Below are 25097 nucleotides of genomic sequence, written 5' to 3' on the forward strand. Positions count from 1 at the left end.
ACATGGCTGGGAATAGCTAAAAATGTATATACTGTTGGCCCTCCACATTTGTGGCTTTGACTTTTGCAGATTTGATTATTTGTGGTTTTGATTAATGCGTTCTCTCTAGCAATCTCTAGAGATCCTCTAGCAATCCTCCAGCGCAACTTTGGCAGATGTTGAGCATAGATGATCAACATCTGGCAGATGTTGACCATAGAGTTGTGCTGGAGGATCTGGAAATCCTAGAAAGGTCTTTTTTATTTGCAGTTTTTCCACATTCAGCAGGGGTCCTTTACTCCTAACCCCAGCAAATGTGGAGGCACCACTGTACTGACAACTGTAGAAGCATTCAGTTCCAGGTTTCTGTCTTCTTTCTTTCCTCTGAGTGTTTTCCAAACTTTGGTCCTCCAGATGTTTTGGAGTTCAGCTTCCAGAATTCTTGACTGTTGGCCAAACTGGCTGGGACTTCTGAGAGTTGAAGTCCAAAAAGACCTTCAGAGGACCAAAGTTTTGGAATCACTGTCCTAGGCTTACACCTGACTTGTCCTCTGCACAACTTTGTTGACCTGAGATGGGATATCTTGGTGCAATGAAACATTAATGTGTAGCCTGGGAGGTAGATGTGTAGCTGTTTTAACCAGAATGGTGGGTTAATTTTCAAACAACCCTCGCTTCTGGACTGCTGTGTTTTTCTTTATCATAGAGTCATTGTGAATTGTTGTTTATAGACTTCTATGCAATTGGAGAATTCCAGAGAGTTGGCCTGATCTAATGGCTAAGGAAATGGAATTAAGTACTTAACTCAATTATATTTGTGCAGTCAAATATTGGACTTTTTCAAAGAGGTGCAAGGAACCATCAAAAGTGAAGATCTCAGATACACTTACTTTATGGCATTATTGTTGAAGGCCTCACAACATTTTTGGTACATAAAAGTTTGCCACAACCATGCAAACAAAAGGTATGGTACAAGATACTTGGTTTGAGTGTTGGAATCCAACTCTGGAGACCAGGGTTCGATTCCCGGCTTGGCCATGAAACCCACTGGTTGATCTTGGGCAAGTCACACTTTCTCAACCTCAGGGGAAGGCAACGGCAAAGCTCCTCTGAACAAATAATGCCAAGAAAACATCATGATAGGATTCACCATAAGTCAGGAGCGACTTGAAGGCACACAACAACATCACAATTTGGATATGACAGAAAAATAGATGTGACACTCAGTACAAGTTGGGCATTAATGAGTACATGTGCCTGTCTTCAAAGGTCTCCCACTTGCACCCTTTGCAATTATCCATCTTTCCCATTCAAAACATGCCGCAATTTGCGTTGTGTCAGTGTGCAAGCATCGTGCCAGATGCCAGGTATGTGGGTGGCAAGTTGATGTGGGCATAGCAATGCCAGCAAGGAAACCCATGCCCGGAGTTGTATTTTTTTTCCTACAGGTACCACTTCCATTGTTTGGGTTAACATCATGAAGCTAAGGCCTTGCTCAGGTGAGACTCAGTTTACCACAGTTCAGCTTGAGAAGGAATATTCTTCCAGATCAGGTTGGTCCAGTTTTGCTCCCTGTCCCCAATTATTGTTAGCCTAAACTTGCTGGCCTTGTTCTGCTAAATCAGGGGTGGGCAACTATGGCAGATCTAGCAGATAATTCTCTAACAACCCCATGGGTTGCTGAAAATGCCAACCCCTTCCAGAATTTTACTTCTGATTGGGGGGGGGGGTTAAAATATTAAACATTATGTTGTGGGGAGGTGATGCAAACTGTTTTAAGTTGAATTGCCACATTTAGTGAATCCCAAGAAAAGCCATTTATCCTTTTGTCGAATAAAGGTTGCCTCATGGAGCATCAGAGGACACTGGGGGATACAAAAATAATATTGGGAAGGGGCAACACTTCACCCACCCTTCTACTAATAAATGCATCACTTTTCTTGCAAGTGTTGCTGACATTATCTCTGATGGGGCTTTGACACTCTGCAATCTGAATAACGGTTGCTAATCTGTTAGGAATCTTTAGTTGCAGAGAATCCTGCCTCAGTGGAAAGGAGTAGAAAAAGTGAGCCTTTCTTCCTTCTGGGTTGCATGGCTGCTGTGCTATTCTGTTTCGTTTATGTAGTTCATACAAGCTGAAGATCACATGGTAAAATTGTTCCTGGTTTGTACAGCATCAAATTGCAAGTGAGAGCACTCAAGGCTTGAAATGAATCTTTCTCTCTCTTTTTAAAGCCAGCATAAAGTACAGTGCGTCTTTGGTAACTGCTAGGGTTTGGTTTCAGGACACCCCCGCCATGGATATCAGAATCTGTGGGTGATCATGTCCCCATTATATGCAATGTTTTTGCTGTCCCTTGTGTAAAACAGCAAAATCAAGGTTTGCTTTAGGGAATATATGAGAATGAATATTTTCATTCATATATGGATATATATATATATATGGATATTGAATCTGTGGATAAGGATAAGATGACCATGTGCAGAGAGTAGTAGTTGGAGAGATAAACTGTAGTTTAGCTTTCCCCCTGACATGTTGGTTTACTGTATAAAGGTATCAGGGGAGAGTAGAAACATCAAGAGCATAAGAGCCATGTTGTGTCAACCAGAGACCTACCTAGTCCAGTCATTTTGTGTACAAAGTGCCCACAAACAGGACTTAAAAGTGGAATAGTATCATTTTGCTTGTGATTCTCAGTGCTATAGATATCGTGATATAGAACAGATAAAGAGGGAGTATACTTCCCATATTACAGGAGGGGGCATCTATCCATCATGATTAAGAACACTGATTGCTCCATTCTTTGTGAATGTGTCCAATGCTCCTTTGAAACAGATAAGAGTATTCATAATATAATTTCTTCCACTTGCATTCTGAAGTGGTACAGAGAGAGTAGACCATGCCTTTTCTCAACTTTTTTTACCCTACAGGAACCCTTGAAATCATTTCACGTGTCAAAGAACCTCTTGCTGAAAATCTTTGGAGCAGACCAATGTTTCTTAAGCTTTCTGATGTGGGAGACTGGCAGAGTCTTGTGTCCTAGGGACTGGCAGCCAATGGCTCACAGATCAGTATTGGTCCACGGACCACCAGTTTAAGTAAATACTGGAGTAGGCTTTAGGTTATTTGAAGCCTAGGTCAGAGTAAACATAAATGCAGATCCAGCCTCTTAAATGTGTATAGTAATGTACTTGTTGTGTGCCTTCAGGGCATTGCTGACTTACATTCTTACATTAACCCTAAGGTTAACCTGTCACACGTCTGTGAAATGGTCTCGGACTGCTCCTGAGTTAAGATGAACAGTATCACAGCTTGTTCTTTTTTCTGTTGCTTTAGATAGAAGGCAATAAACCCCCTTCTCTGAAGTTGTATTAGTTGGTAACTTGACCACTTATGACTTTCATCCTCTGCTTGATGCGGCATTAAAGATTAACTAATGCTTTCAGCTTTTCTTGCACAATTGAAATGCAAGTTATAAAGCCTGTTCCAAGACCTTCTTTTGGAATGCAAGAAGCCCTTGGTGGCCAAGTTTTCTATACTGTTTGTATTTTTACAGCCCTTTCAATGTGGATAAAAGATACTTGGTGTGTTTTGGTATGCAGACTCCAGCACCATCAGCGTATGGAAAACTTAGGTTCTGATTTTAACCCCATGAACTTCCACTGATGTCTGTGAGGTTTCTTTCCAGGTAAGGCCAGTGTCCCATTGGTAACTTATGTTGGTATAACCCAATCACACCACCGTAATTATGTCTAAGGACACTATTCAGGGAGGTATTCAGTACTTTAGCCTCTGGCTGCACAACAATGATCTGATGGCTCCCAGACACAGGTATAACAACTGACTGAGTGTGGGAGTGCTCCTGAGCATCATTTGGCTGCCACTGGGCAAGTGATGAAGAAAGTGCACCCAGGCTTTGCCTTCGCCTGGGTGCACTTTCACAGCCAACTTCACTGTGGTGGGGAGCGATCTATCTGCTGTTGCATACCTGTGAAAGAAGAAGCTTTTGCTATCCTCCCACCAACATAAGACCATTGACAGATCTTTATCACTTCCAGCAGTCAAACAGGATCTTGGACTAAATGTTTTAAGGAAAGGGTGTAGCTTGGTAGTAGAATACAGTTGTTCCTCCAAATTCTGTGGTCAATATCTGCCAAACGTTGATCATAGAATTGCGCTTGAGAATGTCAACAAAAGTGTTCTCTCTAGGAATCTCTAGGTTCTCCAGCACAACTGCTGCTAGAAGTTGACCATAGAGTTGCACTGGAAGACCAGAGATCTGCAGTAATGTTTGCCGTTTTTCAGATATTAATCAAATCGGTTAATAATCAAATCCACAAAAGTCAAAATTGTAAAGACCTGTATGGAGGGCCCACTGTGTGTGATTTGCGTGTAAAAGACCAAAGCAGGGAAATACCAATCCCTGGTTTTTCTAGTCAAGCTTGGAAAAGATTCCTGTCAAAAATCCTGGAGAGCTATTGTCACTATCTATATGTAAGTAATCCTAAAGTAATGTCATTTATAGACCTTTGGTGTTTGAGTAGGTGGAGACCAGAGGATAGAACAAGAAACAATGGATTTAAATCATGAGAAATGGCATTCCAGCTAAACATTACAGAGAACTTTCTGGTGGTAAGAGTCATTTAACAGTGGTGTGAACTACCTTGGAAGATACTGGACTGTAATTTGTTGGAGATTTTGAAGCAATGGTTGGATAGCCACCTCTCAGTGGTGTTTTAACTATGATTCTATCTTAATGCATGTCACCATTTAATCTGAAAATCACCCTATGCACTTCTGTTTATTTAGCAGCAAAGTGAAAATTGCACAGATGCCACCATGTAGGTATTACAGCCTGGTGAGTGTTTGTTTTAATGAGAGTCGCCTAGCTGATTCCCCAGTTGCACCCAAATTTATTGCTGCAGAACAAGACTCTATTTAAATAAAAGCACCTATTTGCTTTTGTCATCTTCCTCAGTGAATAGACTGTGATGGCAAGCAAGTAACTGCACTGTAAACATAGGAAGCTTCCTTCTACAGAAGCAAGAGTTGGCATTTACAGAGCCAGCCTGCTGGCAAGTGAAAACACTCCCAGGCCTTGAGGATATGTGAAGCTAAACCTCCTCTGAACAAATCTTCCCAAGAAAACCCATGATAGGTTTGCCATAAGTCTGAAACAACTTGAAGGCACACAACAACGACAACAACAAACCTGCACCCTCTGTTAGCCTTTAAAGTGCTACAGGATTCATGGCTGAAGCAGGCTAAAACAGCTGCCTCTGTAGCAGTCTAAGAGTATGAATGTAGTCTCTGAAGAAGACAGAAACTAGATTGGGGTTGGCACAATGATATATACTCTTGCAAAAACCATGCACTTTGACAGGTAAGAGCTACCTGATTGTCTGTTCCCTTGTGATCAATTTGTGAATATGCAAGTAAAAAAAGAAAGAAAAATCTCATGTCTCCCTTATTCTCTCCTCACTGGGAAATAAAGCATGCACAAAGCTGTTTCTCCAATTTAGTAGTGCTCAAAGGAAGTAAAGAGATCCAGTAAAGAGACCAAAGGAGGTGCCAGTGCTAGGTCATTGCATGTCACACCACTTTTGATGAAGGGGTTGCAAGGTAGGTCTCTGGCTCTTCATTGCTGTATCATCTCTGGGTGTAGTCAGAACCACACATTTTGAAAAGGAAATGATATACTGATTCAGGGTACTGTCCAAATGTTCTTCCTTCTGTTGTCCTGACAGTGTTAAATGGGTTTCATATCCTGTTGGCAGTATAATAAAGCAGGCATGTCATAAAATTCACATGGATGACCTGGCCAATGTATCTTTATTGTTTACTTACCAAAGATTCTGCTCAAGCTGCTGCTGATAACCCCCAACATTATATCATAGATAATGCATATGTTCATCTTTACCTTCAACGCCTTTACAGAAGAGGAGAATAGAGTCAGCCCCCTGTATCCATGGATTCAATTATCCACAGCTTGAAAATATTAAAAAAAAAAACCTTTGATTTTGTCATTTTATATAAGTGACACCATTTTACTATGACATTGTGTTTAATGGGATTTGAGCATCCATGGATTGTGGGATCCTGGAACCAAACTGCAGTGGATACCAAGGGCCTACTGTAGTTTGTAAGAAATTAGCTTTAGTTACCTGGTAAGGAGATGAAAACGAGAAAAGGCATATAAACAGACAGACTTTTAGAGTATGTGAGCTTGTGTTGCATGGCTCTCATCCTGTTCAGATTTTGCTCTCAGAGTGGGGAAAAGAAATGCATTTCTTTCTCTTAATATAATTGGATCATTGATTCCCCAGCATGGCCTACACATCTTTCCTGGTGTGGTTAGGAGAAGCAGTTCCACAAATAGCTACATCTGCACTGCAGAAATAATCTAGTTTGACATCACTTTTAACTGCCATGGCTGCATGCGATGAGATTCTGGGATTTTTATTTTTGTGAAACATTTAGCCTTGTCTGTCAGAGACAACTAGTGCTGGAAAACCTACAGTTTCCAGAATTGCATAGCATTGAGCCATGGCAGTTAAAGGAGTGTCAAGCTGGATTATTTCTGGAGTGTGGATGCAGCCTATGTGGCTCTCAAGGGAAATTGGATGCCTTTCCTTGGCTAGATGAGCAAAATAAGAAAACAAATATATGCAGAGAACTATTAGAGTTTGTGAGCAAGTCACACTCTCTCAGCCTAAGAGGAAGGCAATGACAACCCCCTCTGAATAGCTCTTGCCATGAAACTGTATGATAGGACTATCATAAATCGGAGTTGACTTGAAGGTGCACAACGGCAGCAGGTTCATTTCTTTAATATATTTGTTTAGAACATCTGTATTCTCTCTTTCAGTAAAATGGACCTCTAGGTATCATATAAATACAAAATACATTCATTTAGATTGAACATCTATATCCTGCCTTTCAGTAAAATGAACCTCCAGGTTTCTTACAGTAGACTAGTGTCATACCCATATGCACACACCTTGGGGACAAAATGTCTTTCCCCTGGCTGTGTATTCCCAGGACAACTGTTTGCAGAAAACAGGTATAAACCTTGGCTTTGTGGAGCTTTCCAGCTCCACTGCTTACTGTTGGCTTCATCATATGTGATGTCATGGAAGGTTTGCAAGTATTCTAGCTGAAGGGGAGAAATGCCTGGTAAAGAACTTTGACAAGTGGTTTGATGGAAATCAACAGGGCCTACAGGTCAAAAAGGCACTGTTTGGGTGGTGTAGTGGTTTGAGTGTTGGATTGTGACACTGGAGATCAGGATTCGATTCCCAGTTTCTCCATGAAACCCATTGGGTAACCTTGGGCACGTCACACTCTCTCAGCCTCAGGGGACGGCCATGGCAAACCTCCTCTGAACAACTCTTGCCCAGATGACCCATGATAGGGTTGCTGTAAGTTGGAAACAACTTGGAGGCACACAACATCAAACACCAAATACCACTCTGGGAGAAAGGCAGCATATAAATGCAAAAAATTACAAATACAGAATGAGAGCCAGTGTGATATAGTGGTTTGAGCATTGCTCTATGACACTGGAGACCAGGATTCGAATCCCAGCTCGTCTGTGTCAACCCACTGAGTGACCATGGGCGGGTCACACACTCTCAACCTCAGAAGACAGCAATGGCAAACCACCTCTGAACAAATCTTGTAAAGAAAACCCCATGATAAGTTTGCCATACATTGGAAATGACATGAAGGCACACAATAACAACAACAAACTACAGGAGGAAATATATAGCCATCCTGACTGGTTGTTATTGACTGATAACACAGCAGAAAGAGGCTTGTAGAGGCAAAAATCTCATGGGCTGGATAGCCAGGGGTTTAAAGAAGCAGGGAAAACTACATTTTTCCTCCTATTATTAGTAATAATAATTTGGAGTATACGATAAAGTTGTCCTTAGGTTTCTAGTTGCCTAATATTTGTGCTAGCTTTGAAGTCATTTGGGGACAAGAAATCCATAATATGGCTCTGTACCTGGCCAGAAACAGCTGGAAATTTGGAAAGGAAGCTTATGCGAAACAGCTTCCAAAAAATGATATGTTAAAAGTATGACTTGCATCAACACTGACTGAGACTCAATGTTGCCTTTCTGGAAGTGAAGAATGTGTCCAAACTTTCCCACTTTAGTTCACAAAGCAGTGTGTTAACAGTGTTTGAATGAAAACTTTACAAATTAAGTTACCGCTCCTCCCCCCCATTTTAAAGTTAATGGAGTAATATGTATGCATGTGCCCACCCCCTTGCAGCTATATGTGCACCTTGAGTATCTCCGCCTTTTCCAGACTGGTACCCTTCAGATGTTTTTGAAGAGGACATGAAACAAGGTTTTCAGCAATGGGCTCAATTGGCTTTCCTTTTCTTTGTGACCTCTGTGTGGTGGGCTACCACTCTTATTTGCCAAAATATGTGATCTTCTGGTCGTCAACAAACTATTGCGTTGCTTATATACTTTAACCTCTTGGATTTATATATATGGTGAGTCCTTGGTGTCTGTTGGGTTTGGGTTCCAGGACCCCCTGTGGACACCAAACTCCATGGATGTTCTAGTTCCATTAAATACAATGGCATTGTAACATGGTCTCCCTGGCATAAAATGGGAAAATCAAGCTTTGCTTTTTGGAATGTATATATTTTTAAATAAATTTTTAAGCCATGAATGCATGAATCCATGGATAAAAAATGGATGGATATGAAGGTCTAACTGTATTACAAGCATCTGCAGTAGTGGACAGTCGTCCATGATAATGTCATGCTGCAATAAATCTTTTAATCTTAGAGGTGCCACATGATTCTTAGCTGTTATTTCTCCATAAAAAAGTATAGTTGTACAGAAAGAGAGAGAGAGACTGAATTAAGATGAATCCCTAAAATTAAGGGCTAGGTAGTATGAATCTCAATATCCAGTGTGGTGGTTTAAATGTTGGACTAGGATTCTGGGAGATCAGAGTTCAAATTCCCACTCAGCCATGAAACCCACTTGGGCAAGTCACACTCAGCCCCAGAACAAGGGAATGGCAAACCTCTGATCAAATCTTGCCACTTAAATCCAGGGAAAGGTTCGCCTTAGGGTTGCCATAAATCAGAAATGCCTTGAAGGCACACAACAATCAAGCAATGTAAACCCTGTAATGTAATCAGGATTGGAGAAAATTACTTTATTGGTTTACAGCTCCGAGAAACCCATGCTAACGGGGAATTTGGAATATATTTCAATAGAGTAGCTTTTCCTTTCGCAGTGCAGGCTATTTGTTTGTAGAAGCTATATTTTCAAGATTTATAACTTTTCCAAACTGAGTACTTTACTTTTTTAAGGGAAAAAATGAAATAAGCAGAAACTTGGGAGCATCCAGTGCAATTCACAGTAGAAACTGGAGATGTGTTGCAAGATGCTAAAAAGAGGGATGTCTGAGGCTTCTTGGAACTGAAGTCCAACACCTGGAGGACTATAGTTTGGGAATCAGTACTTTAATGGTTTTTACTGGTTTTAACTACTCTGTTTTTAACTTATGTTTTAATTTAATTTAGCTTATCCTGCCTTGGTATCTATGTAATTTAGTAATACTGTATTTAATTATTTTTTTACTTTTGTACTCAGTATTCTAGTTCTACCCTTTTAAATTATTGTAAGCTGCCTTGAATCCCATTTTGGGACAAAGGTTGGATATAAAACTCTTACATAAAATAAAATAATAAATAAAAGAGTTTCTGGTCAAAGAAATTCTGGACTTTTATTCCAAATAGCTCCCAATACAATACAATTTATTTATGTATTACATCAAATAGCCAGCATAACAAATAGCTCCAAATAGGTTGCAAGGCACTAGGCTTTTGGACAAAGAAAGTACCATCTTTTGATCACTTTGATCCAAGTATGATCTCCAGTTTCTTCTTTATGCTCAACCAGAAGAAAATAATGGGTTGCATTTCCAGGATTTGCAATTGAACCTGTGTGTTTGTGTGTAGGTGTCCTGGTTGCTCAAAGAGGGATGGATCCCTCACTGTGTCTGTTCAGCTGGCTTCCATCCAGGTACAGAGCATCTGGGGCTGTCAGTTAACAGACCCTTTGCTTCGTCAGGATTCTTCCAGACCCTATTAATTTCCAGCTTCGTTCTAGCAGCTGTCCTGTTTGCGGCCAGTGCAATTTGGGGTTAGTCGACTTCTTTCTTTGGTGAATGCTGTTATTACTCTATGCTTTTAACCTATTTTTTTAAAAGACAAAACAAAATCTGTACAGATGTCTATCTCCATGCAGATGTCAAACCTGATGTAAGTTGTGGTCTTTTTTTAAACCCAAATATAGGATGACCAATATGAAAATAGAATAAAGCTGGGTGGCTCAGCTGAGGCTTCTGCAGATTTCTACTTTGGCTCTGCTTAAGGGGTGAGAGTTTGGATTTGTGCAAGAAAGTGCCTTAGAAAGATTAAGCTTGAAAGCAGTGTCTGTTGTTGCAGAACCCTTGAGTTTAATGTTAATTTTTTATCAGGCAAAGAATGGGAACTGGTGTTTTTGGTAAAGAGAGGAGGATCAGATTCACCTTATTGCTATTTTTTCAGTCTGTTTCTCACAACCGAGAATCTTAAAAGTAGGGGCTACTTTCAGATGAAGCTTTAATTATGCTATCAATGTGGATTTTACAGACAGTCTAAACATCACCATCTTCCATTTGAAACCCTTCTGAAGATCTATTATGGAGACAAAGACAAAAGAGCAGCATAATGGCTTTCGATTAGGTGCTCTCCATCTGAAAGCACAAAATGTGGTGCCTATTTTCTTCATGTCTCAGGCGATTTTTAAAAAATATTGTACATAATGCTAGAATTTTCTTTATAGTTTTATTGGATTTGGCCAGGCCACTCATCTGCATCTTTAGAATAGCCTTGACCATTATGACCAGTGAGAAAAGTGTGTAATGTTTAGAGAATGAAAATGGAATGGATAATACTGTTGAATTTGAAACCTTAAAAATCAGTTATTAAAAAAACTCTAGCTATAATGCTGTTCCAATATGCCTTCAAGTCAGTTCTTACGGTGACTCTGTGATACAGTTTTCTTAGCTAGGTTTGTTTAGAAGGGGTTTTCCATTTCCTTCCTTTAAAGCTGAGAGTGTGTGAAGGGCTTCCCATGGCTGAGCAGGGATTTGGTCTTCTGGAGTCCTAGTCCACCACTCAGACCATAACAACGTAATGGCTCTTCATTTTAATATTCCTCTCTAAAATATACTGTATATTTAAAATGAAATATAAACTGGAGCTGTTGAAGTGCACGCTTAGTAATTCCTTAGTACCTATCAGACAAGTTGTGTTAAAACTGATTCATGCGTTTTAGAAAATCAAAGGGAAAGTACTTGCTTGTAGGAACTGAGTGATAAGTCTTATGTTGCATTTCCTGGGGACTAGCAAATCATTCCAGATGCTCAGACATAGGAAGAGATCCCATTCTGTATTGTACCAGAATTGTCCATTGATAATATTGTATTACTGTTGGGAACATCTGAATACCTGATCTCTGTGAGATGTCTCAGATGAATCAATATGGGTCTACAGTGGGTCTTTGAAATCCACTGGGTTTTGGTTCCAGGATCCCCTGTGGATACCAAAATCCATGGATGCTAAAGGCCCATTATATACAGTGATATAGCATAATGGCGCTCCTTATATAAAATGGGAAAATCAAGGTTTCCTTTCTGGAATTCATTTATTTTTTAATTATTTTCAACCTGTGGATGGTTGAATCTGTGGATAAAAATCAGTCTTTAAGAATATAGAGAGCTGATTAAACAACCATTTAATTTTTTCCCGTAGTACAGGGCTAGACAAGAGCTCTCTGGCAGAGAATTTTAAGCACCTCCCTAAAACTACAAATCTGAGGATTCTGTAAGAATCGGTATAGCAGTGATTCCTAAACTTTAGCCTTCCAGGTGTTTAGGACTTCAACTCCCAGAAGCCCCAGCCAACGTGACCAACAGTCAGGGGTTTGGGGAGCTGGAGTCCAAAACATCTGGAGGACCAAAGTTTGGGAACCATTTCTTGCAAGACTCTGTACAATGACATAGTAAGATGGTACCATATATAACATGGGAAAATCAAGTTTTGCTTTGTGGAATTTATCTGTTTTTAAAAATGTTTCCAACCCGTGGATGGTTGAATCTGTGGTCACAGAGGGTCGACTACACAAACATATTTATATGTTCTTTTTAGGTATTTCTGTTTTTAAATACACTCACGCCCTTCCCCAAATCTCTGACAAGGTCTTTTGCTCTTTTCTCTTAGTCTTGTTTGGTTTGGTAGCTTCACACGGTGAAGCGCTTGGTCACATTATATAAAGCTGGTAATATAAATACAGCATATCTATTTTTATCTGGCAAGATGAGAGCGAACGGCGGGGGGGGAAGGTGTCTAGTTACAAAAACTGTAGTGGAGAAATGTTTGTTGAACTTGGCCATGGCTCTATGGCAAACCCTCGAAAGATCGCCAGCTGTTGCCAGTGATGTAATTTGGGTCCTCGTGACCCTGGTCCATGTGATGTGGCTTTGCTTTACATCTGGGCTGATCCTCAAATTAACCCTTGGGTGATAAGATTTAAAACCAAGCAAAACCCCTTGCTTTTTTGCGAACGATGGAGTATTTTATGAACCCTGATCTGAATTCCCATGCATTGCAGGGTATCAAAATAGCCCATGTCCAAAGGTATATGTTCTATACAAAGACCCAGATTAGTATACGCAAGTTGAAATAAAAGCAAAATAAAAATGATTCAGATACGAGAAATGCATGCTTGATCCATTATGACCTATTTCTTGATCCGCCAAAATTTCAGGACTTCTCCTGTGCTCCAATGAAAGTTTGGTTTCTTCCAAATAGAGCCAGCCTTTTCACAATAATATCATTGCGATTTACCATTTCATTGCCAAGAAACTCCCCCGATAAAATCATTTTAACCTATTTTAACTGTTTTAATCTGTCTTTTTAATTTGCTCAGTAGTTTACTACAGTACTGTATTGTTTTAGCCTTTTAAAATTATTGTTCACGCAGTTTTAAATTGTCAAACTGGTTTTACTGTACCTTGAGATCTCTGGATAAAGGACATGATATAAATGAAGAAATCATAGAATGTGTACATTGTAGGTTTAGGTACTTTTTGAGTGGTTTCTTCAATAAAACGAGACTGGGTATATCCACACCATAAGTTATAGGATACCTCCTCAACTATCATGGCTCTATCTTATGGACTCCAACTCTATGATTCTGTGATTTGTAGTTGGGCTTAACTCCATGGAATTCTGTCTGCTTGGGAGCTCTAGTTTATTCCTGTAACTCCACAGTTTTCTAGTGTAGCGTTCTACGTATTTCACCAAACTACAGACTCCAGATTTCATAGGACTGAACCATGACAAAGATTTCAGAGTGCTACAGATGTGCAGTGTGGTTACATCTTCAGGGGACGAAATTGTCTCATCTTAGTGCACAATGGTTCATTTAATTCTTGTTCTTTCAGTAGCCAGAGAAGAGGAACTATTGTGGTTCTGCAAAACTGTATGATAGGTTCTCCTTAGGGTGGTCATAAGGCAGAAACGACTTGAAGGTAAACCTAGACATGAGGTATATATATATATGTATGTGTGTGTGTGTGTGTGTGTGTGTGTGTGTGTTTCATTTGTTTCATAACAACAATGCAAAACAAGCAATGAATACATAAATAACAAATAGCCTTGTAGGTCTATCTGTAAACTTGCATCCTAGCTATCTTTTGTGGGGTAATAGCAGTAATGAAGTCCTAAAGACACTGCTCAGATTCACTAGTTGATGAAGCTGGGATCAAAGTATCTTTCCAAAGAATAACTTGATGAGTAGGAGGTCCGATACCAAATGAGTTGGGAATAGACTTGAGTTTTTGGATGAAAAGGACCTAGATCCAATTCTGAAGTCAACCTTCAGTTGATAGGTGGATGGCGGAACTGATTGATCTGTCAATTTGAAGGCCTTTTCTGAAAATGAAAGGTACAGTACAGTTTTAACATAGGTCCTTGTGTAGAAACATTTGATTTTGTCGTGTGCATTCTGCTCTGTTACGCAATTCTCTTGGATGTTGCTAGAAAGTAAGAGGAAGTTGTAATTGTGTTGTAATGCTGTATTTTACTGTAGGTTGCTTTTTTATTTGGCTATATAAACACACAAACCCTTCTCTATGGGTTTTTTTCTGTAGGAAAGAGAGAAGGGGGACCTAAATAACTGTAATTGTTTGTATCTGCCTTAAGGTATCTGTTGACTTATGACAATTCCATTCATACTACGGGGTTTTCTTTGGCAAGGGATGCCATGATAACCATATTTAAATATTTGAAGGGGTGTCATATTGAGGATGGAGCAGGCTTGTTTTCTGTTGCTCCAGAGATTAGGAAATGGAGCAATGGGTTCAAGGTATAGAAAAGAGATTGCACCTAAGCATTAAAAGGAACTTTGTGAGAGTTAGAGCTGTTGGACCATGGAACATGCTCCCTTGGAGTGTGGTGAAGTCTTCTTTGGAGGTTTTTAAACAGAGGTTGGATGACTATTTATTGGGAGTTAGATGTGTACAGTATTTCTGCATGGCAGGGGCTTGGATTGGGATGGCTCTTGTGGTCTCTTCCAACTCTGATTCTATGAATCTTTGAAGACTCAGAGGTGGGTTTGCCAGTTCCTTCCTCTGAACTATAGCCTACAACACCTGGTATCCATTATTGGTCTCTCATCCAAGTACTAAGCAAGACTGACACTGCCTAGCTTCCAAAATCAAGTAGGATCTTGTGCCTTTAGGGCAGTGATTGCCAAACTTTAGTCTTCCAGGTTTTTGGACTTCAATTGCCAGAAGCCCCAGACAACTTGGCCAACAGTCAGGAATTCTGGGAGCTGAAGACCAAAACAATCGGGAGAACCATAGTTTGAGAACCACTGTGTTTAGGGTATTTAGGCCCTTTTGTAATTGCTAGTCTCAATTAGAATAGACTTGCTGAATCGATGGAAGTTATGTAAGTGTTGGCATGCCAAGTTCCCATTGATTCTGTGAGTCTACATTACCGGAGGCTATCAGTTAGATTTCAGCTGCGGGTGGGAAGTGCAGATGTTGGATTGCATCCAGATGTTGGATTGCATCTCTCAGTAGCTCTGGCCAGCACAAGGGTGAAGAGTGCTAGGAATTGCAGTCCACCAGCACCTCTGATTTTGACCATAGTTGGGAGAAATTCTGTGTGTTTATGAAACTTGCATGTAAACATGTTAATCTGTAACAATTAAAAAGGATGGCTTTCCATGCTGCCTGTGTGAACACTCTCTGTCTACTCATTTATATTTCTATTATCAAAAGGTCTCAGTTGTGAGATAAATGTGTTGGTTTGAGCTGGAGCTGGAAGAGGTACTCTTTGGACTACAACTCCCAGAACCTCCAGCATTGGCCATGCTGGCTGTCAGTTGTAGCTAAAAACTCAGTCTTTCTAAGCTCTGGTTCACATTTTGAAAGAAGTTGAGGACAGAGTTCATTGGTACATTTAGTAGGAGGTAAAACCATTTTTCCAAGAGCTAGTTTGGTCTTGTAACACCTTTGCAGCAGAGGTACTCAAAGGTGCATCTTAAGATGGCCAAGAATGCTGGGAGTTGCAGTCTACTAACATCTGCAGACTGTACATTGAAACAGGCCAATGCTGGCCTGGAGATTATGGGAATTGTAGTTTCCTGGGCAGTTTCTTAGACTCTTAGCATTGTCCCATAGGAAGAAGATATATGCACCTTTTCTGGGGAGGTGTCCTAAAGGCTGCTGTTCAACACAAATCTGGATGGGTGTCCAGTATTGTAGCAATGTATTTCTCTATACCAGTACTTGGGCTTTGCCAGTGGGAAGGTGCTATTGCAACCATGTCTTGTTTGTGGGTTGGCAGAGGCAACAAGTAGACTACTATGTGAAGAGAAAAATACCCTGTTTAAGACCTCCTACTGATCTGCAGAGGCTCTTGTTGTTAAAGATAAGCGTGCAAGCTATAACTTGTGTGACCGGATTCTTTCGAAAGTGATAGTTATGGGAAAGTTTGGATTTTTGTTCTTACTTTTTTGGCTGCATTTTCTCCCCCTCCCCCAAAAATAAAACAAATGAGAGGCTCTAATTCCTGACAATGAGATCAAAAGATTAATGTATTAAAATGCTTAGAAAATGGTAGAGATTAACTCGGTCCTATTCTTTCCTTCTTACATCTTCCTCCCCTCTCTGCTCCTTCAAAGTTGTTTAGCATAGTGGTACAGTACTAATATGAAATAAACAGTCTGTGTTCTGAATTTGTGCAGCCATGCAAATTGTGGTAAAGCTTTTTTTTCGCTTGAGGAGCAGACAAAATAGCAAACTATCATCACATGCCTGCCTAACACACTATGTAAGAAGCCTAGCCTTGCTCATCTAACACAATGGTTCCCAAGCTTTGGGCCTCCAGATGTTTTGGACTTCAGCTCCCAGAAGCCCCAACCAGCTTGGCCAAAAGGCAAGAATCCTCGGAGCTGAAGTCCAACACACCTGGAGGACCAAGGTTTGGGAACCACTGATCTAACACTAAAGGAAGAATACAGATATATCATTGAATGGTAAAATTAGCAAAAGGGTCAGGCAAGGCTGCCTCCTTTCACCCTATCTGTTCAACTTGTATGAGAACATATTATACAAAAAGCAGGATTGGGTACGGAAGAAGGAGGAGTGAAAATAAGAGGAAGGAGTATCAATAATCTAAGATACACAGACGACACCATACTAACAGCTGAAAACATCACAGACTTGGAACGACTACAAACGAAGATCAAGGAGGAAAGTGCAAGGCAGACGTATTGTTGACCACAGAAAATTTACACAGATCCAACCTAGACAGTGAGGAAATAGAAATAGTAATATACACACACACACCTGGGATCAAATATTTATCAGAGTGGGGACTGTAGTCAAGAAATCATAAGAAGACTAAGAATGGGGAGGGCAGCTATGGGAGAACTAGAGAATATCCTAAAATGTAAAGGGATACCACTGAGCATGAAAGTTAGAATCATGCAAGCCATTGTATTCCCTATTACCATGTATGGATGTGAGAGCTGGACAGTTAAGAAACAAGATAGGAAGAGAATTAATTCATTGGAGATGTGGTGCTGGAGAAGAGTGCTGAGGTTACCATGGACAGCCAAAAAGTCAAACAAATGGGTCCTAGAGCAGATCTAGGCAGAAATCTCTCTGGAAGCCAAGATGACTAGACTGAGGCTGTCGTACTTCGGCCACATCATGCGGAAGCTCGACTCACTGGAAAAAATAATAATGCTAAAAAAGGTGGAGGGATGCAGAAAGACAGGAAGGCCACATGCTAGATGGATGGACTCTATTAAGGAGGTCATGAGTATGAATTTGCAGGACCTGAGCAGAGCAGTGGAGCATAGGAATTCTTGGAGATATCTCATCTACAGGGTTGCCATGGGTCGAGATCGACTCGAGGGTGTATAACAGCAACAACAAATGCCATAGTAATCCCAATTTCTGTGTAAAGCTGGACAGTGAAGAAAGCTGATAAGAAGAAGAACATCAACTCATTTGAGATGTGGTGCTAGAGAAGAATGCTATGGATACCATGGACAAAAATGACAAAAGTGCCAGGTAGGTTTCCCCACCACCACCCAAGGAAGGGAATTCCTTAGGATGGAGTGGCAGAAAAAGCAGCATTTTGCCAAATGTGTCTGGAGATAGTGAGGCCAGGCTCACCGGAGTGCACAATTGCAGGAATATAGAGATTTAGAAAGAGCCCAGTCACTCAGCCATCTTCTGTGTGCAGCATGAAAGCCTACAGAACATGGAGTTTAATTTTCAGCTGCTGTTAATATTCAGAAGAGGCCACTCACATTCTCAGTTACACAATTACACAACAATTTCAAAGCATTGTCAAGTCCCGTTTCTCATGGAGAGAGCAGGTGTTCAGCTTCCCACATTCTCTCAATTAGGTACATCTTGTGAACTAGAAACGTGACTTTTATCTGTTGAGATGCTGCAGCTGACTTTGCCTATAGTGCAGGTGCACAGAGGCTGATGAGGATGTTTTGAAAGGATGAAGTCTAGGGAGGGCGATAATAATGCTTTGGTTAGTGTGTATGTATGTATACACCTCCTGTGTGCATGCTCTCCATGCACAAGATTTGGGCTTTGGTGCCTCTGCTTGAATAGGATCTTGGGTAGTAGACAGAGGAAGGAACTCTGTCTGAGAATCTTGAGGAATTACACCCTTTTGGAAGACTGATGGATCTGGAGCCTGAATACATTGCTTTTCTTAGACTATCATTCCAAGAATACCCCAAAATCCAAGGCTACTAACAACATAGGAAGCAAAAATGAGGGAGATATATGCAGAGGAAACTGGATATGCATCTCAAGATGTTCTGTTGTTTTTATTCATTTTTTAAAAAAAGAATTCAATGCACTTTGGAGACCAGGGTTTGAATCCTGGCTCAGGCATGTAAACCCACTGGGTGGCTTTGGGCAAGTCACTCTCTCTCAGGCTCAGAAGATATCAATGGCAAACCCCCTCTGAAGAAATTTGCCAAGAAAACCCCATTATAGGTTTACCTTAGGGTCGCATTTTGCCGCTTTTCCCTGGTCCCGAAAAGCGCCGGATTGGGGTCTCTGGGCTGCCGCTGTGGTTGCACTGGCCCCAATATGTGGGGCAGAGGGGCAGCTCCAGGCCGCCCCAAATGGGTGGTCTGTATCTCACCAATGACTATCAAACATCCATCGGTTAAGCACCTTGAGCTGCATCTCTGTGGGTTTTTCTTTTCTGTAGACATTAACAAAGTAGGGATGGTATGAGGATTCTGGGTACATTAATCCAATAAAGTAATTTTTCCACACTCTGCATGGATCAGTGTTCTCTTAAATGCTGAAGGGTACACATTGTCTTAAAGAACAATCATGCACATGTGCTCGATGGCTTTGATAACTAAATCCTAAAACATCTTGCTCACTAACTTCCGTGCATTTGCTTAAAGTTTTTTGAAGAATTTTGGCAAATGTAGTTTTTGTTGAGTTTTTTGGGTGGGGTACTACAGCTCCCAAAAATCTTCCAGCCAGCTTGGCCTATGTGATACTAGAAGTTTAGGAGTTGTAGTCCAGTAAATGTACATTTCAAAATTATGGTCTTCTGCTGTGCATTTTTGGATGTCATCCCAGCTCTGTTATACATCCATGGCTCTACAAGATGAAGGCTAGCAATGTTGATGTTTAAATGGCAGGGTTCCTTTCCAAATGACTTCAGCAGATGAGAAAGTTTGGCCCTCAGCTTGAAAGGATGGGGAGGTTTGAAGTGTGACCTTTGGTTTTATTTAGATTGGCACTGAGACTTGCTGGGAAAGAATTTGTGAATTGTCCAGTTCAATTCCCATTTGTATCTCAAGGCTCTATGTGCTTTTGGGAAGCATGACGTGTGTCTCTCTCAAAAGCCAAAAGAGCTGGGCTTCATCCAGTTGAGAACAGAGAAGTGTGGTTTCAAAGATCAGGAATAAAGTGTAAAAGGGAAAGTTTATATTTATACAGTCTGCTCTCTGTATCCACAGATCCAAGCATTGACCGCTTGAAAATATGATATATATATATATATATATATATATATATATTCCAAAATAAACAAAACTTGATTTTGCCATTTCTTCAAAGAGACATATTTCATTGTATTTAATGTTGTATTTAATGGGACTTGAGCATCCACAGATTTGGTATACACGGAGGATCTTGAAACCAAACCCCAGTAGATACCAAAGGGCCACTGTATTCAGCGACATGCAGAAGCGTGCAGTTGTTGCAGTATTTCATAGATGTTTCTGTTTCTGTATAACCAGATGTCTTCTGCTGTCCTTCAGTGGTTAGAGCAGGGTGAAGAAGCTCAAGCATTAGGACTGAAATCGGCCCTCCATGGGTCCCAGTCTGGCCATCAAATTTCCCAAACAGCCACATCACTTTCCTGTGACTTGTAGGTTTTCCCAGCTTTTGTGCAATGTTATTTCCTCCATTCTAAAAGGGTGAAATGCATCCCCTAAGACTTAGAGCCTTATCACTTTAATAAAGAAAAACAGAGCAGGAGACTCTTGGCTTTCTCTGTGCCTCTCTGCATGCCCTCGGAAGACTTCCATTCTCCTTCCAAAAGAAGACCGTCATAAAAGAGTGCCTTTTGTCAAATGGATTTTTCCAGCATGACAAAAGGCATGCTTTTACAACTGTCTTCCTCAGAAAGAGAATGGAAGTGATACTGAGTCATTTTTCTAAAGCAATAAAACTCTTAATTCCTGGCAGGAAGAACTTTAAGATAAAATATGCTGATATTTTTTGGTCCTGCCTCTTTGGTCTTTGGCTTTTCTCTCTCATCTTGACCAGAACAACAGCTCAGTGTAAGAACAAGTTGATATTCTTGGCATCTTCATTTATAAACCTGTGTGGACTGAGAAAGACCTCTTTCTTGACATATTGCAGAACTGCTGCTAATGGATTTATGTTCATGACATGCCAAGCTTGATAATATTTATGAGCTGTCTGTATCCATGTTGCAGACTTTGTAAGCTCTAAGAATGTGTGACAGGTATGTTGGGTGTCCAGTTTTTCAATACAGGCAAGATCCAGGCCTCCTCTATGTCTGGAAAAGCAGAATATACCAAAAACTTTGAGATATTGGATGTTTCGGAGTATGGCTGGAGATGTCTGAGAACTGTGGTGGGAAGAGCTTGTCAAAGCTCTGCTTGGAGCAGAGGTAACAATGGGCAGCAAGGAAAACGAATGGCGCAGAGTCTGAGTTCAGAACCACTGCAACTCCCAGGATCCATTAGTGCATGAACACTGGGAGTTCTAATCTATAACTCTGGAAGTTGTAGTCTAAAGAAGTTACTCTCCCAGGTTCTACACAGGATATGATTGTGTATATTGCAGGATCCGGTGGCCAAAAAGGCCAATGCAATTCTCGATTGCATCAACAAGAGTGTAGCGTCCAGACTGAGGAAAGTATTAGGGCTATTCTGTTCTGCTTTGGTCAGACCTCACCTGGCATCCTGTGTCCAGTTTTGGACACCATAATTCAAGAAGAATATTGACAAGCTGGAGCGTGTCCTGAGAATGATGGCCAGGGTGATCAAAGGTCTGGAAACCAAACCTTATGAGGAGTAACTTGGATATATTTAGCTTGGAGAAAAGGAGACTGAGTGGTGACATTGGAAGTCTGGGGTCAGGGAACTGTCAAATTAAAAAATTGTAAACTGGCCTGGGTACATTTTCGGTTGAAGAATGGGATATAAATACTCTAAATACATAAACAGATAAGATCAGTGTCTTTAAATAACTGAAGGGATGTCATGTAGACTAAGGAGCAAGCTTGTTTTCTGCTGCTGACAAGACTAGGACACAAACCAGTGGATGCAAATTGCCAGAAAATAGATTCACCGTAAATATTAGGAAGAACCTATTTACTGTAAAAGCTGTTAGAAAGTAGAATGGACTGCCTTGAAGGGTGGTGGACTCTCCTTCTTTGGAGGTCCTTAAACAGAGGTTGGATGTGCATCTTTCAGGAGCGTAGTTGTGTATTCCTGCATTAAACACACACAAAACCCGTCTGGGGTTTAGTAAATACAGTTGAATAAAACAGATAACCCCCAGAAATATGAAGTTAAATTGTACATCTTTTACAAATAATCAAAAGTTATGAGCTTTTTACAGTATTATTCCTACAAATTTAATCTTACTTTATGATACAGATTCTATGAAAACCAATGATCTCTATCATAAGGTAATATTACATTACATCACAGTAGCTCATGGTCTAAGACATATAGTTCACTAAATAAGTGTTTCTTATTTAATGAACTTCCAGTATGTCTTGGACAGTGAAATATTGTTGATACACAGTAATGCCGTGTAATGTTACCTTATAATAAATAATGTTGGTTGTCATGGAATCTGAATGATAAAATAAGATTAAATTTGCAGGAACAGTGCTATAGAAAGCTCCTTCTCTAGGCATTTGAAGGTCCTCCAACATGATTCTGTGGTCAAATTTTGGCAGATGTTGACCATGGAGTTGCACTGGAGGACTTGGAGATTCCTAGAGAGGTGTTATCTCAAGTAAAAAAACCAAAATAGTTTCTTTTTTTATTTGCAGTTTTGCCACTTTCACTGGGGTCCTGTGCCCCTAACTCTGGTGAATGTGGAAGACCCCCTGTGCAACTAGATTTCCTATTCCTGGGGCTTATCTGTTTTATTCAGTGTATTTATGCACAGCAGTGGATTGGATTATATGACCCTTGTGGCCCCTTCCAACTCAGATTCTGTGACTTTCTGCCTCTGGGCAGCGACATTTCGATTGTAGGAAACATTACTCCTTTTTCAATGAGAGGAGATTTTTTTAAAAAGAGAGAGAGAGAGAGATGGGTATAAATGCTATGCTTCCTAACTGGATCCTGACTCTTGCAAGCTAATGCATTTAAAAAAGAAAATTCCAACCTGCCCATCCTGTTTGATTTATTGCTGCACGTTGTAATCTCGCCTTCAACGGAGGAGCAGCAGGATGCCTTCCTGATTGGCAGAGCTAGGCAAAACATCACCTCCGCCCCCAGGATGTGCAGGCGATGGGGCGGATTGCTCTTTGCTTTTTAAAATGATAACAATGCAAGAGAAGTCGTGTTTTCGGCCACAAGAGGTTCTTTCTTTGGAAACACACTTATGCAAAGTCACATATACCTGTAGCTACCATGATGGTATTTTTAGTAAACTTGTTCCACAAGTTGGGTCGCAGTGTTAAAATGAGATTTGACGAGTGGAACGATTTCTATTTTGTGACACTGTTTGGTTTTCCAAAATAGATGGAGCAGCCCTTGTTTCGTTTTGTTTTTCCCCATTACAGGTTAATGATAGAGTCATCACATCAAGGATCTGTTGGGGTTTAGGAGGACCTTGGAAGTTTCCTTCCCCCAGAATTTTTTCCCCAAATTGTACCCAAACATCTCCACGTTCCTCCATTTCAGGCGTTGATTTTGCCACAGTTGACACCCAAGAGAGTCCTTTGAACACATGGTGACTCAGAAGTTGACTTCCGAGTCACTTCCTACAAATTGAGTTTCCTTTATCTGAAGTGCTTGGGACATAAAATATGTTAATTTTGAATTATTTCAGATTTTGGAATATTTCCACATATATAATTAGCTATCTTGGAAACAGAATCCAGGTCTAAACACAAAATTCATTTATGTATCATACACACATCATACACATAGCTTGAAGGTATGTTTACACAGTATTTGTTAATTTTGTACATGAAACAAAGTGTGTGTACACTGAACCATTAGAAAACAGTGGTGTCACTGTCTCAGACACCCATGAAATAAGTTTTGGCTTTTGGAGCATTTCAGATTTTGGCATTCCAGATAAGGGAGACTCAACCTGTATTAGGAAAAAGGCCTCTCTTGGACCTAAAAAGGCCAATGGGACATTCCCTAGATACTGTTTCAGGGATATTTAGGGACAAAATAATTTTTAAACTTAGGGGAGCCCGGCACTGCTGTCACCTTCTTTGAACTGCTCTGGGTGCAAAAAGCAAAACAAGATGCATTCAAGCAGGCATTTGTTGGGCTTATTCCTCCCCTCTTCCTTCCAAAACAGGCTTCACACACAGATTAAATCTTGACAAGCTTAATTTTAATTCCCTTGCATTTTTGTTTGAGGAAAGTGAAAACAGATTATTTGCTGGGCGCCTAATTACCCTCTTTAATTGCCACAGTAGTTTGTTGGGGATTGACTTCTGTTTTATAGTGAGTCAAGGGACACCTTTATAAAATTTACTTATGTTGGAAAGCTGCTTTGAAATTGGAGCTAATTGCACTCTGAGATCTGTTCCTGAAAAGAAAGCGGGGGGGGGGGGGGGGATAATAAAAATGTGTTTAAAAACTATTTCAGAATGCAATCAGCCTTCCACATTCCCAGCTTTGACTTTTCCTATTTTGATTATTTACAGGAATCATGGAATCATAATTAGTTTACTTGCTAATTAGCTTACTTGCTGTTCACCGCTATGATCTTTGGAATAGCGGTATATAAATAAAACAAATTATTATTATTAATTATTATTATAATAGGTCCTCCAGAGAGATTTTTCTGCAAAGTGACCGTTGATCTCTAGATCAGTGGTTCCCAAACTTTGGTCCTCCCGGTGTTTTGGACCTCAGCTCCCAGAAGTCCCAGTGGCTAGGAATTCTGAGAGCTGAAGTCCAAAACATTTAAAGGACCAGAATTTGGGAACCACTGATGTAGAGATTGCTAGAGAAAACACTTCTCTAGGCATTTGTCAGTCCTCCAGCATGATTCTGCGACCAATTTTTGGCAACTGTTGACCACAGAGTTGAGCTGGAGGACCTACAGATTGCTAGAGAGATGGCCTCTCCGATAAAAAAAGTAGTTCTTTTTTATTTGTGGTCTTTCCACTTTCACAGGGGTCCTGTGCCCCTGATCCCAGCAAATGTAGAGAGAACACTGTATAGTTACTGTGCCTGGTGTAGGAAACTCTCCTGGTGTCCCTTCAAGATGACTAGTACCAGTGGTGTCACTAGGGTTGGTGTCACCCCAATGCGGTAATTCACACCATCACCCCTAAGCCACCTGGCACATACCCCAATCACCCCCATTCTGCCAGCTAAGTGTCCTCTGCTGTGGTGGGCTGGACTGCTGGTGCCACCTGGTACCTTTTCAGGGTCCAGCAGAGCTGCTGGGCAAGAGGGAAAGGTAAGTGACTCGCTTTCCTGACAGGCCAATAGACCTGGAACGTCCCACCAGTGGCCCCTGGTGGGGGTGAGCTGCTCCAGCCACCCAGTAGCCTTTTCCCCATTTGGTCAGCAGCCCCATGAGAACCAGAAGGGGCTGCTAGATGGCATCCCACTACCACCAGTGTCTGCAGCTGGTGGATGGCAGAGGTGCCCTGGCTGATGGAGGAGGGCAACCAGGGGAATCTTGGGATGAAGGGCGGCCACAGCCCCACCAGGTGTTCATCCCTCTGTGAGCTGTCACCTGATGTGATCCGCAC

The 25097-nt window shown here is 40.9% G+C and overlaps 2 protein-coding genes across 5 annotated transcripts in view; both read left to right on the top strand.

Moving 5' to 3' along the window:
* PTPRA (protein tyrosine phosphatase receptor type A) overlaps positions 1–25097 on the top strand; it is a 604614-nt gene that overhangs the window by 326250 nt on the left and 253267 nt on the right. The window lies entirely within an intron of this gene.
* The window catches only part of RNF24 (ring finger protein 24), a 73849-nt gene that overhangs the window by 3194 nt on the left and 45558 nt on the right, over positions 1–25097 (top strand). Inside the window, exon 1 of one of the 3 annotated variants that reach the window (XM_042466835.1) lies at positions 10138–10164. The exons of 1 other annotated variant lie outside the window; for it this stretch is intronic. Coding sequence is in view for 1 of the 2 variants with exons in the window: in XM_042466833.1 (XP_042322767.1) it covers positions 10252–10283 (32 nt within the window). In the remaining variant the exon portion in view is untranslated. Of the gene's footprint in view, positions 1–10137; positions 10284–25097 lie in introns of those variants that run through there. One more of the 3 variants, XM_042466833.1, reaches the window with a different exon arrangement.

Source organism: Sceloporus undulatus, chromosome 5, assembly GCF_019175285.1.
Source record: "Sceloporus undulatus isolate JIND9_A2432 ecotype Alabama chromosome 5, SceUnd_v1.1, whole genome shotgun sequence".
NCBI classification, from domain to species: domain Eukaryota; kingdom Metazoa; phylum Chordata; class Lepidosauria; order Squamata; family Phrynosomatidae; genus Sceloporus; species Sceloporus undulatus.